This window comes from Lepeophtheirus salmonis, chromosome 5 (genome assembly GCF_016086655.4).
Source record: "Lepeophtheirus salmonis chromosome 5, UVic_Lsal_1.4, whole genome shotgun sequence".
Lineage (NCBI taxonomy): Eukaryota > Metazoa > Arthropoda > Copepoda > Siphonostomatoida > Caligidae > Lepeophtheirus > Lepeophtheirus salmonis.
The window spans coordinates 58,047,630-58,063,561 of record NC_052135.2 but is presented as its reverse complement, the minus strand read 5'-3'; the positions used below and the strand labels follow the sequence as shown (position 1 = coordinate 58,063,561).

The window sequence follows — 15,932 nt, the reverse complement described above, 5'->3', positions numbered from 1 at the left end:
TCTATTTAGAGCATGCGAGGTTGTTAGGACTTTTAGTTTGATCCATTTAATGATCATTGGAGGGATGCCCAGAGCCTTATTTAGGTTAGTATAGGCCTGCTTAGACATTACCCCTCTCCAATTTATTACTTCAGGTATTACAATTATATCATTTATTTCATACTTGTCACCAAGTTCAAGGTGCGCAATTATTGATTTTTTAAACTCGTCCGTCCCGTACTTATCTCTTTTTCTCGATCCGCAAGTTCACACGCATCCAATACAATGGTCGGATCCGCCACGTAAGCCTAGTCACCCTTCAAAATTATAATATCTGGCTTCAAGCACGATCCCTCATGCGGCACAACGTTAACTTCCTAGGCTTTTATTCCCATCTGGCTCAGGGCGCTCATAGTTATTCTCTGAATCAGATTGTGTCTTTCTGTCCGCGCATTTTTTTAATTTTGGACATATCTAGAGGAGCCAGGTCTTTAACTTTTTCCGGTCATAAGTTGCATTTATTGCCCCCCCCCCCTTCCAGTGTCCTGAATCCGGACTGCTTTGCTTTAGTGCTGACGGACCCGGTCACTATTTGAACAGCAGGGGCAAATTCTTTGTCTGAAACATTCATATGTCGTGTCAGCAAGAAAGAGAAGTTTGGATGTCCTTGTTGACTTGACTCTAGCCCCTTTATGTCTACTTTTGAATAAAGTGCCTTTCTGTACAAGTCGGGTGTCTGATCACTAGAGGAGCATGATACCCCCCTTATCTGTACCTTCTTTAACTCCACATTCTTTGGTTGCACATCCCCTACCAACCATGACAGGCTTCCATGCCCATTATTGTGTCATTGTTGATTTAATTAACTCATTTTATTTGAACTTTTGAAACAATATAAATCAAATGCAAACACCTTATGAATTTAACAAGAAGTAGACTTTACATAAATATTAAATACAGTTGTTTTTACTATAAACTATTAAAAAATATAAACTGAAATAAATTTTTTGAAGAATTAGTAAATAAAGAAAAATGAAAAGATGAAGAGGCAACAGACAAAATCATTTTAAAAAAAAAACTTTTGTATAATCACGTATTCATATAAAATTATTAGCAATAAATCTTTTGTCAATTATTTGGTTTTTTGTATAGTCAATAATATAATATTTATGTATATATCTAAATTTCCATCTTTCTTTTTTAAATGAAATATAATTATCAACTATCACAGTTCTTGGTTCTTAAAAATATTTAGACAGATAGAACCCAGGTGATGAGAGGCTGTAATTCGAACATCATCATCCTTATCATTTAATAACTTATCCAAACTCTTACAGATAGGATCAGCCAGTTCTGCAAGTCTTGCGGAGTGTTCAGCCAAAGGCAATAAAAGTAAAACGGCATTTTGCCTTAGTTGAGGATGAGGAGAAGAAAAGTAACTCAAGCAATTGGAAGCAAATATAGGCAGAATGTCTTTGAAGTCTTCATGGGTAGATAATACTTTAATAAAACTATTTAAATAATTTGCGTATTCAGACTGATCAAAACTGACTTTGGGATTAATAATACGCTCAATTCTTGAAGCAACGTCTGTACTAGCTGATTTGACACCTTCCGCTGTATCATTAGTATGCAATAAAACAGATATTAATACACCACGAATTTGATCAATCACCTCACTTTTGTAGTCTTCGTTTCCTTCTTTATGATAAAAGTCGACAATGCTTCCGAATAGTCTGATTGCAGCCTCACCTAAACGAATCCCTCCGCTATCAAAAAATGGTCTCACTTTCAAACCAAGAGTGGAGAGGACATGAAGCGGAACAAGAATTTTGCAATTATTAATTACATCTCTTACGGTATTTAATGCATAAAAAACAACTGGGGATTCATCATGATCAATCAAATCCAAAAGAATTCCGATTAATTTAAGGACTAAGCTATCAGGGCATTTATAATTTGAAAATCCCTTCATAATCACAATTTTGATTGGATTGTCGTTTTTATCTTCTTTGTTCGATGTAAGACGTAGCATTAGTTTTTCAGCTAATGGAACTGTTTCAATGCCATTTTCAGAGAGTAATGTTGAATAAAATATAACTGCAGTAAGACTTTTTCCTAGATCTTTGTGATTTAAAAAGGGCTCGAACATAGTAATTAATTTTGAGATTTGATGAGCGAAATCCTCAACTAGAACAGATGTAAACTGACTCAAAAAAGTGATAAAGGACATATCATTAAAACTTAGATCAGGATCAATGTCTGTCATATTTTGGCAAGTTGATATAATAGAATCAATTACATTGTGATTTTTACACGAAAGAAATAACGTTATTGCTGACTGAGTTATATTATAGGGTAAATCCGAGAAAGTTATTGCATTTTTCGGAATAATTGACCCCACAGTGGATCCTAATGCAAGTGTAAGAGGCACAAGTATTTCTGCAAAATAATTTCCGAGCGAATTTTCAGTGGCAGAAACCTTGAACATTTGTGCAAGAGAATTTATCGCTGCTAATGCCAGTATATCAACATTTTTGACTTTCACTTCTGTTAAAGGATTTATATTTTCCTTCACCATTTCATCCACATTTATAGCGTCAATCAAATAATCAATAACGGTCGTTGTTAATACTGAATCAAATATTGGCAATTGTTTCCAAATCATGGACAGCATTTCATCATCTTGGCGTCTGACAGTAAGCAAAGCCTCAATTACTCCTCGCGTGTTGTACTTCATAAGTACAAGTATTGATGTTATAAGTCTGTTTCGAACCTCATGGCTATGTACGTCGACTAACTTCTCAAGTATTTTGAGAGCCAGAGAAGGTGCGTGATTAAACATTTCCCTTCCCCTTTCCTCCATTAACCCAAGTAAGACACAAGAAGTTCCTTGTGCAGATGGTTCAATCTTATCCAAAACACCCTCGATAATTGAATGACAAAATGGAAACATATGATCATACGATATCTTACTAGATAAAACAGAAATAATATCCGAACCACATTGTTTGGCATCATGAACAAGGGATGTTTTCAAAAAACATTCTTCTTTGTTTGGTAATTTTCTTCCTTCATACAGACACAGTATTTTCAAGACCACGTCTAAGGAAGAAATTGAATTTTTTCGAGTAAATGATGACAAATCAAAGCACCTTGGTACGAGGCTTCCAATCATATAAGGGCCTGGTGCAAAAGTTGATGGGGCGCCTATTCTAAATGTTACATTGTCCAGATATGTATTGACAGCTGAATATAAAAGGGAAGATCCTAAATCGCGTGCCAAATCATTTTCTCTTTTTAGGTAATCCTCAAGCCGGGTAAATAGTTCATCCAAAGTTGATTGCTCCATATCAAATTTCATTGTAATAATAATAATATCTTTGAACAAATTAGTGTACTCCTCAAATTCGTCCTTTTTTTCTGATAAATACTTGAACAACATAGGCATGGCATACTTGAAACAAGCATCTAATAACTCTTTCTTATAATTATCGGGAAGTTCCTTAGAGATTTGTAGCATACAGAAAGCACATTTGAGAGCAACACGGCGGTCTGGAAAATCCTTGTCTTTTATACAACAAATAGATGCATTAAGAAGTACTGTTGATTGTTGAAGCTCAACAATATCTGGGGAGCTGGCTAATGATGATAGCGCACGAATCCCTTCAAGTTTTATGGAATAATCATTTGACTTAATTGCAGGTACAATAAATTTATCAACAACAAAGTTTGATTTATCAGTTTGAATGCCCCCAACTGAAGCAATTTCTGTTAAACAGGAGTAAATAGTACATTTTGTAAATCGATTTTCATCTACAACCCTACTTTCTCCACGAAGAAAATAATTCAGTATACCTCCACTTCGACTTTTAGGTAGAATATTTTTAACGAGATTTTCAAGTTTGTTCAGGGCTAGATCGGGATGACTCATTGATACTTGGCCAAATGCCTGGGCACAGGAACATGATTCATCTAAGTTTAAGTGATTAGTTAACATAAAAATTTCAGACAAATTTTCCAAAATAATCAACCTCACTTTAGACATTTTAATGGAAATTCCTAAACATTTAATAATAAAGCTTCGTTGTACTTCAGACTGATTGTAAAAAAAAGCTCAGTTGATGCAAAAATGCTTCAATCAATGGTGTTGTCCAATCATCATGATCAATTTCTGTAACACTGTCTTCAAGTAGACCCAAGAGCCAATTTTCCCATTGTGTTTGATCCCAGACAATACAGTCTTTTTTAGAGTTAATAGCTTCAGCATAATGCTGAAGGAGAGGTACTTTTTTGTCCCAAATAGCAGGTAATTTGCTATGAATCAAAGGAACCAAGTTTTTGGTAAGTTCTAATGATGCAAATCCCCCCAGATTTATCAAATGGAAACGCAGATAAAACTATCAACCTAGAAAATAGGGTATACGAGCCATCGATGTGAGCCAATTTATCATATTCAATTTTTAAATTAGAAGCCTCGTTCTTAAGCTTCAATTCAACAACCAAGGATAAGGCTCTTATGAGCGATGGAACAGAATTTAAATATTCGGGAATAAATAAATAATCTAAAAGATATGGCCATAAAAGAGAATTACTTTGTCCATTCACAAGAAGTTTTAGAATACTATCACACATATCCACCAATTCTGTTTCTTCTCCATTGATTGCAGTTTGATGTACAATAAACTGAATAAACTCCTTGCCAATTTCATTCCTCAAGTATCCCGAATTGCCAAGTAGAACAGTTAATTGTGCTAATACTTTTCGAATTTGAATAGAAGGATCATGCAACTTCAAATACAATGCAGATATAATGTCATCCAGTCTATCTAATAACTTATTAATGTTAGAATTCAGTAAATGCTTTAAAATGAGCATCGCTTTTATGCAAGAGCTTTCTTCCTTTGCATTTAGACGAATTAGAAGCATGTCAATAAGTTTTCCATTATAGTTTGGAGATGTAGCAAGAACGTCATAGCATCTGAATACCTCGTTTTGATTTTTGGTACTCGTGGGTTTGGAGTGATCTATATTTTGAATGACTTGTTGAAATAAAGAACTAAGTAAGGTGTCAATAGTATTTTCGAGCAAATCCGTTTCTTTTCCTTCAATAACTATAAGTAGTTGTGAAATACATAATGATACATAATATGGTTCAGGAAGTTTTTTGTACAACGTTAATAAAACGGTGAGTATGGAGATTGAGCCCTTTTCCACACGATCATCAGAGAGAAGAGGATACATTGAGGAGATAGCCTCAAGGATTGAATAACGCATCTTCAAATCTCGAGATAGACTACCAGCAGTCAACCAATTAAAAAACAGTACATCATGTGCCGCATCCATATCCTTCACATAATCTTTTTTGTCAATTCTTTTATTACCGATATCAATGGTAGAATTGGCCATAACGTCCTGGATTGCTTCACAACATTTTAAAAGCGCAACAGAATATGAATATTTATAATGGTCCTTCAATTTATTTTTCAAATTAGAAACGAAGATAGGAAGAATATTAGTAAGATATGGAACGATTCCATTCGGATTTGTAGAGGCCACTGATCCAACAGTATAAATGATATAATAATGAGGAGATTGTTCGAGTTTGGTCGTTAGATTATCAATTACTCTATCAACATTTTTTTCACTTTTTGACAGAGCCGTCAGAATGGAAGAGCATGGACCCTGAACCTCGTGAACAATATCACTACATCGTGTAATTTCTAATATCATTAAAGAAATTAAACGTCCAATAAGAGGTCTATGAGATATTTCGTCCGACATTAAAGAAACATGTCCATCTTTCATAAGAGAGTCAATGGCCTTCAATATATTAACACGATTCGGGTAGATATATTCCTTAATGGAAAAATTTTGTCCAGACCCACAGCGTTCAAAGGCATCAAGTAAAGCAGAAATTACCCGAACAGGATAAATATGTCCCATGGTGGAAAGTGACGTGATTGAAGCCTTTTTCACAGTTTCAAGTACTGAATTTGAAGATACATTTGTGATGAGAGAATAAAATACCATGGATAGGGCATCTTTATCTCCGTTATTGTTTATAGTTATAGTTTTTTCATCCATCTGAAAAATAAACAAAATAAGTTACAAAATAATTATAGACGAATATCACATAATAGCATAATGTAATCATTATTGTTCAAGTGTGTATTTATTCATGTTAGTAGTTAGAGTATATATGAACACTAGCAGAGAGAAATATCTATCCGATCTTCCTTTATTTAGAATACTTTGAGAATGAAGATTGTAGATATGTACATTTTAGATGATTAGGGATAGAGTTCATTCATAGCTGAAGTTTGGAGGCAAGAAAACAAAGGAAAATTAATCATCGCTCAGATCAAATAATGCTTTACATCCGAAAACATTAAGAGTTTGAAAAACATCAACAGATTTACGAAATGCAATATCTTTGGGCGTGTCCCCTTGACCATTCTTCATTTGAGTATTACATTTAGGTCTAAGGAGAAGAAGGAGTTCTAAAGCTTCTCCATGTGTGGCTGCAAGATGAAGAGGAGTTTGACCTCCGGGCGTGGTCAAATTAGGGTCCGCACCCCAAGCCAAAAATAGTTCAACGCATTCGAAAGCATTCCATCGACAAGCAGAATGAAGCGGTGTCCATCCATCCACTGTCACAGCGCTGAGATCCCCTTCTTTGAGGAGAAGGTACTTAGCCAGCTTTGAATGGTTCGTGTATGCTGAGCGGTGGAGGGCCGTGTATCCGTCCTCATCCTTGAAGGAGATCAGGTGAGGCTCATCATCCAGGATCTGGGACACTTCATCCATATTTCCACGTTGAGCAAACCAAAGGAAGCGTTCTCCCAACTTTTCAGGAGGTTCTTCGTCTTTCTCTTCGATCCCGTCCGATGAATCAAAGGGATTGGGACCCTCCCGTACATCAGGAGTGGGAGAGTCCGAATCGAAATCATCATCAGAATCTCCAGCTTCATTCTTTTCAAGTAAACCTTGTCTTGCTGCTTCTTTCATCTCTTCAAAATCATTTTTAGTCCCATCCTTCCAGGGCACACTCATATTCACCCGAGAATTCATCGGAATCCCTAATGGCAAACCCGATATCAACTCCTCCTGTCAAACTTGCGAATAAGTAGCCTACTGCTACTTAAACGCTACTACGTAGTGTATCGTGCACGTATTTCATATTTCTTTAGTTCTTATTTCTATCATTTGATTGCAAGATAATTGAGTAGAGAAACATTACATAGCTAGTGAATGAATAATATAGAGCTGACAAGGATTTTGAGTTGGCTGCTTGGCTTATCTAGACAGACAGAGAATAAATATTCTGATCTTGAGAAGTTTAATGGAGCTGTTGTGTGTTGTCTTCTTGGTGATAATATTTTATTAAACTCAGGAGCGGAAAAATTGATGGCTGTTTCGGCTAAATACTATCCGTTAAGCATACCAAAGTTAACAGCAGAAAGCAATAGAACAGTTTTTTCCATATCTTGTCATCTCGATATATTTATTTCTAGCTCTAGCCATGAGTTGAACTTTAAAAAAATTATCTCTATTTGACGTCACTTCTCTTTCTCTAAAATGATGGGGGTCGCTAAATAACACTAATGCGTCGTTCATCATATATTTGTAACCTTTTGTAGTTTACTATTTAGGTATATACTCCCATTTTATACATTGATGATTATACACAAAATCAGCTTAATTAAGAACTATAATGTGTTGATGTCATGAGTGTAACATGCAACACTGAATGGCTATTCTATTCTAGATATTCCCGTTTTTAATATTATCATTAAATAACCATTTCCGCATAGAACAAAACTTAGCTCATGCAAGTAAAAAAGAATATATTATTGTTGTAGTTTTTATTAATAGAAACAAAAAGCCCTCAGGATTATAAAAAAAGACTACATACACTTGTGGTATTGCATATACAATATTATATGAAAAAGAAATAATCAATAGTCCATTCCAGATCTACATATCATTTAAATTATTAACTAGATCATCGTTGGAGTATAACAGTCAAAACTCTCTTAACGAGTATTTTATTATTACTGTTTCATTAATTGTTCAATGATCATTACTCATCAGTCATACAGTCATACTCCACCCGGTCTTAATGCGTTACTATATTGTATTGGGTACTTTGCCATAGTTTTATTCTTTGGTAACCCTTCAATTGGTAACATTTGTATTTTTTTGTATCATCACTTATCAGATGTGGGGACTTGGGCTCGAAACTTAATTGAAACTTGACTTAGACTCGGAAGCTAAGACTCTATTTTGAATATGTTTTAGTAAATTTTTCATTTTCTCTTATTTCAACTTTTTCATTGGATATAAAGTAGATAATCTTTAAAGTATCTTTTATAGGGGAAAAAATCAATTCAAGAGATATATTTTTTTAATTTAAAATGAACTCAAATGAAACTGGACTAGATGAAAATATTCAAGGACTTTTGACTTGAGAGCAAAGACTTGAGACTCAACTTGGACTTGCAGTATAAGCACTTATTTCCACCTCTAGTATTTATAGAGGTTCTTTAAAACATACCATATTTATTGTTAAGCCTCCTGCTCCTTTTTATTTACTTTTCCCCCCACGGTGTTTCCTTAATTGTGTTTAGAATTCTATGGGTATAAGCAACCATTCAGGATATTACTTCAATCACTTCTGGTTATTATATTTCAAACTCAAGCTCGCTTGTGCAACAAATCAAGATTTAAAAAAAGGAACAACACTTTATCTACTAAATCTTTATCTACTCCAATGAAATATTAACTTTAATTATAAGTAGAGATTAAGCATTTAATTACTATGTATGGTTCATTATTTTTGTACAATGAAGAGTAAAGAAGTAACTCACTTTAAATTCGAGTGAGTCAGATTTCCTGAGATCGTTCATGAATTATAATTATGAATGTTCATCTCTAATATCTATGGAATAGGATATTTTATTTTTATTCATTTTATCATGTCCGAACGTCCATTAAAAAATGTATTAGACCATTGAATTATATAGTTTATTTAAAATTGTTTATCTTTAAGTTATTATCCATATTAAGTCGATTGTCATCCTTTTTTATGATGAATGTTTTCCAGTCAACAAAATATTTTAGGTAATAGGGACAAAGATTTTTGATTTTATATGTTAATCATAATTTAAGAAAGATGTAAATGAAATGACTATTCTAATTAAATTTACATTATTCATTTATTATTTATGAATTATTGATATTAATTGGTTTCTTAATAATCCTGGATTTTGAGCAAATAGAAATATCAATTATGTATTTACTATCCACTATAGGTATCTGTCAGTAGTTTTTTTTTTCCACATTTTTTTTGCAAATATTTTTGACAACATTTCAGAGGGAGGGCGTTTCTTTTTTAGCGAAGATATTTCTTGATGACCTTTTTTCACAAAATATTTTCTTGAGGATCTTTATTTTAAAAATAAATATTTTTATTGATGACAAATAATAAAAAAAAGGACATTATTTTTTTTGTAAAAATTACTTAAAACATTGCCAGAATATACCAAGACGTAGTAATGAATATTTAAAACTACATCGATGCTATCCACACAAATCACCGTAAATCTAAAAAAAACTCAGGCTCTATTTTTTGGTGCTAGCTTCTTTCGCCTTACAATATTTTGCCTCAGGACATTTGGCGTCAAGGAAATTTCGCCATAATATACAAATAAATTAGATTTATACGTCGTTATTTTTATTTTTGGTTGGAATTGATGTTCCCTTTGAATTTTTAAATCAAAGTATATAATATTTATTAATTTAAAAAAACATTGAATTGTTGTGATGAGGAAAGAGCAGTGATTATCAATTCTTTATGATCCAGAATGTGTCAGAAGAGGAGGCGGGTGGCTGAAGTGAGTTAAATCACTGAATTCGGCGATATACCCAAATGTTTGGTCATGACTAACAGGATTTTCTTATGACACATCCTGGATCATAACGAAGTGTAAATTACTGTTCTTGCCTCATATTATGCTTCTTCGTAATAATAATCAACAATATCGAATGATAATTGATAAAGGAGACTGTAGAAAGGATTAACACTTTTTCCATTCGAATCGCTGTCGTGTTTGTTAAATTTGATTTGTATTATTAATTATATTACCTATTTTGTCTATGATTCAAACTCATTAAATAGTGAAATTTTTATATTATACTATCAAAATTATGTGTTATTTTTAAATTTTAGGGGACAATAGTTACCATAATTATTCTAACAGAAAATAACCATTTACTATTTTTTAAAGTAATAAACATGACATATTTTAATTTAAAAAAACCAAAAGAAACATCAGTTTCATTTTAAAATTAACCATAACGACGTATAAATCTAATTTATTTATATATTAAGGTGAAATATCCTTGAAGCAAAATCGTTTAAGGTGAAGGTACTAGATACCCTATTTTTCTGGTTACTTCAATTGAATAATAAATATGCAATGTTAGGTAATATTACTTAGTTGAATAATAAGCTATTTGCTATATATTACTCCCAGAAAAAGTATTTTAGTTATATTACTTATTACTTGGAATCAAAAGTAATTTCACTTTATATTACTATTTCTCCGATATCCCCTTAAGAGATAAACAATTCTACAATCAATTAGTTGAATTTCTTAGATTGAATATTGATCAGGTGAATATTCTGTAAATTAATATAGTTATGTCGTTCAAAAACTAATTTCTACTACATCATTTATAGATGTTCTCTAATATTCTTGCGTACTTACAATCAAACGATGATTTACTGTGAGTATTTTGTTGCTCGCCTTCGGATCGACGAATTAAGGCATTTTATTAATAACTTCAGTAATACCAGATTTAATAGAATAATATACAAATAAGGTATTACATATTACTCAATTAAAAATTAATTTCGTTAATGACTTCTATAACACTAGTTAATAGAAAAGTAATATTATTAAATATATTAATTACTAACGTGTTACTACCCAACACTGATAATATGTAATCCCTCTTGGTAAATTGAATTAGATAGAGTATGACACTTCCACTACATTTAATTAATTATATGATAAAAAGCTCTCCTTCATGTCAGTAGGGTCATTATATGAAGAAAGAAAACATAAATTTAATCATGTAGGATTAAAGATGTTTTTTCGTGGATAATATGTTTATTCGGAGTGATGTACAACTTACTTAAGAGACAAATTAAATGATTAAATGTTATAATTTGAATACATTTTAAATATGCAGTTATTTTTACCATTTTAATAAACAATGTCAATTAATATAATCAAAAAAAATGGAACGTAGCCTGTAACTTCAGTTTTGAAATTGATATCAGTAAATTTTTTTGTTTGAGTTGTATCCAATGATAGGATTTATGATGGTATAATACTTTAAAAAAATTTAATTGTGACATAAAAATTTAAATTTATTAAGAGACTTGTAAAAATCAATTTCAAGAATGTATTAGAAATTATCTTAATAATCCTTCGGACTGTCAGTACTAGAAATGATCAAAAAAAGAAAGAAATAAAGTTGAGTGACGTGATAAAGAACCAAATTTTATACGTTTTAGGACTGGTATACAGGACTGAACTGGACGGGAAAGTAGTCTTCAGTCCTTAATAAAGACTGCCACAACACTATATACCAATGACAATATGTCATAGATATTTTCGGTCAATTATAGGCATTGTATTCAAATTTCTGGGATGAATTTGATCTTCAAAAGATGTTAACTATTGTTTATATCACCGATTCCCAAGTGATATATTATATGGATCTCTAGGGCTGATATAAAGCTTTAGTAAGGAGTGTATTTTAAAATTTAGGGTTTTAAATATTTTTTAAGAGGTCACGAAATTAAACAAAACGCAATTTTGTTTCGTACATAATTCTAACTATACATTAATTTCTGTATATATATATGAATATATATTAACAACGTTTAATAAAATAATTTAAATGTCTATCTTATTTGTGATGTATTACGTGGAAATCAGAAAATGGGATGGCGTAAATTTTTCCAGTTTCCCAACATGTGGATAAACTTCCAGGCTGACGACGTATTGGTCAACGTCCAACATTTAAATGTCCTACATACAGATTTTAAAACCACGGTGATGTCTTGTCTATGTATGATCAACCCATACGACGACATTAAAATTTTCTTTGGAAAAACAAAATCAAATACAAATCATTGATTTGGAGATTTGAGATTAAATCTGACTCATTTGAAGCCTAATGTTGACAAATTGCTGTCAAAGCGTCAAACTCATCGTTTCCATTTATGATTAAATCATTGTTCTATTTTAATTTTATGTAAATAATTACATTTCCATTTTTTAATTTGTTTCCTTCCAATCTTAATATGTGCATTGATTTTATGTTTTTTCGTTATAAAAATGTATCCTTCCTTTTTTTAAAACAGATGTTCAATGTAAAAAGAACCTCAGCAAAGTGAAAATCGCTGTGCAAGGTGTCAAAAACATTTGAAATTATCAAGTTTAAGACAATTCAATAGGAGTCTACGAAAAACAAAATAATGGACAAGTAGTCTATGGGCTAAAAAAGTTTACAAACATCTGGTTTAATTTAGTCTCAATATGGCCTTTCAAATATATAAAATTTATAAATATTTAATTGAGACTATGTCACTGTGCATTTTTGCTATTTAAGTACAATTTGCGGCACCTACAATGTATTAATCAGAATAGTTTGTAGAGATAAATTAACGATAATTTGTTGAAGAATACAAATGTAGTCCAGACTCCATTTTGAGAACAATCATACCAGCTTGCTTTTGTGTTGATGGGTCCCATATCTTAAAGGTTCATATTTTTTATATTTGAACACGTGGCTTGGACAAGTGTCTCCTAGAACCAGCAATGCCAGATGTGTTGAGGAGCAACAAAGATAAGTGATATTTATCAATTTTCACTTTTTTATTAGTTTATCCATTTTACAACAACCAAATTAAATGAATTTTGCTCGTAGTTGCTTTTTTCTAGTCAAAAACTTTTTTCACATAAATTTTAGTTGTTATGTAGGGAGTGCCTGTATTAATAAAAATAAATTTTACTCATAAGATGAGGTCCTCATGATAATTGATCATAATTAGTGAACTAACATAAATTCGCGGTCAATTTTTATAATCTATATTTAATATATACGAGTATATTGTTTACACTGGTAATAATTCAATTAAACATGAGAATGTTCTATTTCAGGAATAATTTTGCAATTATTTCTTCTTTAAATATTTTGAGTGATTATAAATATAAAAACGCGAATATGGATTTTTTTAGGCATAAATAATGACTGACATTATTATTTTCCTAATACATTTATGTGGAAAAACAATTTCACAGATAATTTTTTAATATTTATTTCTACATATTTGATGCGTTACCATAAAAACAACTTTCAACAAAAAATAAATTAAAGGGGAAAATCCGATTTTATTTTTTTACATAATATATACATACATCCAATGTTTTATAGACATATATGAACCAATAATATGGTTTTATTAAAATTTGTGAAATTAGTTTATATACCCAAAAACTTTAGCTATAGTTCAAAATCTTTATTTGATTTATGAGATTTATATTGACTCCGATATGGCTTTTCAGATAAAATATATCACTTTCTCATTCTTTTATTGTAACGATCAATTGTGGCTACTTTAAGTGCAATTTGCAATGTATCCAAATGGTTAATATTTATAAAAATACGTTTTTGATAGAAATTGACGGTAATTCGCCGAAGAATACAAATGTTATATCTACACTCAATATTGAGAAAAATTATTCTAACTTGCTTTTAAATTGACGGGCCACATATTTAACATACTTTAAATTAGCTTCATAATTATACATCATGGAATTATTGAATTTTGTTTGAATAAAAATGAGTTTGATTCAAATGTTATTAAAAATGAAAGGAATTAATTTATCTCATTTTCTTAACTAAGAAAAAAATAGGATAGAAGATTTAATGGGAATACATTAAAGATATATTTAATAGAACATAAAAAATATAATTAATCCCAGTCACTTAAGCCCATGGATACCAGGCTTAGCTTGTAAGACTTCCTCATGATTCTCTTCACCAAAAAAAGAAGCCAATTTTGTCCTTCAATTATTTGTTCCGGCTTCTTTAAAAACTTTAACCAAATTATATTATTTAGTGTCATTAAAATATTTTGGGTGACAGATAAGAATGTAATATATCCCGAAATGATTGCAAACTAAATGTGGACTTTTTAAAAAGCTAAATTAAGATTTTTGTATATTTAATATCTAACTAATAGATAGACTGGCAGCTGAAATAAAATCCATTTTCGTTTCCAAGTTATTAATAGCATTTACTTATGTTAATTAAGGAACGTTTTCTTTTTAATAGAAAATTTATACTAGATTTATTTTTTTACAAAAGATTAAATATTTGAAATTCATTTTTTTAAATTGATTTTATGTAAGCATCAATGGATTTTTGAAATTAAAAAAAAAAAAAAAAATTATAAATTTGTGGATTTTTTTCAAAAAAAAAATATTTGAAATTTTATTTTTAAAAAGTTTAAAACCCATGACACCCCCCCCAAAAAAAAAAATATATATATATATATATTTTCTTACCTGTAACTTATAAAACAGAAAGCATAAGCTAATAAACCCATGAGGTATCAAACAATTCTAGTCACTTTAGGAGTAGGATGTGTTATACATTTGTAGGAAAGCTGTTGACACACGACTCTCTAAAATAGTTCTAGATCCAAACTGTATATTATAACTTATATGATGATACGTAGGTAACGTTTAAATCCTCTAATATACTTTGTTATGAAGGAGAAAAAAAATCAGATATTCATTTTTTTTTTAAATTCAAAAATCCTTACTTATTCCCAAAAAATAATTGTTTTTGGAAAAATATAAAAAAACCGACAAAAAGTTAATTTTTTTGGACAAAATAAAAGTTTAAATATTAAATTTTTTAGAAAAAAATTAAAAACTTCATAACTATTATCAAAAAAATAAAAAACCACATTAGTTGACAAAAAATTTAAAAAATTCAAATTCAAATATTACATTTCTTCAAACTTTTAAAAAAAAATTAAGTTAAATTTCAAATTTTTTGAAAAAAAAATTAAACATTAAATTTTGGGGAAAAAATTGAAAAAATCCGTAGCTTTTCTCAAAAATTAAATTTTTGGGAAAAAAGTAGAAAAATTAAATTAAATTTCAAATATTAAATTTTCTAGTAAAAGGCAAAAAATCCTTCATCAGTGGGGGGGGGGCAAGAGCCCCTCTAGCCTACCCACTGCAGACGCCCCTGAAATGAACAGTATGTCTTTTGCAAACATACATTATAGTTTACACATTATATGTCTTAGAATATAAATTCTGTAACTATTTATGGTTGTACACACCTCGAAATGCCGACCATTCCCCACAAAATTACTCACTTTTCATGTGTTCTAACCTCCCACTTGTCAATGTAAAATATTTTAAATCACGTGTTGGCTTTGTTGTCTATTTTCTACTTTACTTTTTGTCTTTATTAAAATTACTCAATTTTACATCATGTATTTTTTCAGCTAACACTACACAGCCCACATCTTAAAAGTTACTACTATAAAAAAATATAAAGACCATATTTGAAGGTCAGGTCTTAAAGACTTTACTCAATATGATGATGATACAACAGAATAACTTCTTAAATCGGATTCTTGTTTCGAGTCAAATGTAGCAAAATAGTTGAAATGACTGCTTTTAATTTTATTATCCTATTTTAATTTAGGACTCTACATTAAAAAGAGTGTATAATGATGAATTGCAAATTTTGGAACATACTAGTTTCAAGTCAATAGCTGAGTTTATTTAAAATCGTGCAAAGCTAGGCCTATTATAAAATACAATTCCCTACGTTATTGTCAG

The 15,932-nt window shown here is 30.7% G+C and overlaps 2 protein-coding genes and 1 long non-coding RNA gene across 3 annotated transcripts; all 3 read right to left on the bottom strand.

Moving 5' to 3' along the window:
* Nucleotides 1-832: 832 nt before the first annotated feature.
* On the bottom strand, nt 833-6,066 carry c11.1 (maestro heat like repeat family protein c11.1). Its single transcript, XM_071888113.1, has 3 exons — nt 4,298-6,066; nt 4,186-4,253; nt 833-4,095 (listed from the first exon to the last, which is right to left on the bottom strand). The coding sequence occupies exons 1-3, from the start codon at nt 6,064-6,066 to the stop codon at nt 1,205-1,207; spliced, it is 4,728 nt and encodes a 1,575-aa protein (XP_071744214.1). The 3' UTR covers nt 833-1,204.
* On the bottom strand, nt 6,066-7,053 carry LOC121117140 (uncharacterized). Its single transcript, XM_040711474.2, has one exon. It carries the CDS (start codon nt 7,051-7,053, stop codon nt 6,328-6,330), a length of 726 nt encoding a protein of 241 aa, XP_040567408.1. The 3' UTR covers nt 6,066-6,327.
* A 6,377-nt stretch (nt 7,054-13,430) lies between these two features.
* On the bottom strand, nt 13,431-14,771 carry LOC139905507 (uncharacterized). The gene is made up of 2 exons (XR_011780320.1): nt 14,634-14,771; nt 13,431-14,161 (listed from the first exon to the last, which is right to left on the bottom strand). It is a non-coding gene; the product is annotated as an uncharacterized lncRNA (long non-coding RNA).
* Nucleotides 14,772-15,932: the final 1,161 nt, after the last annotated feature.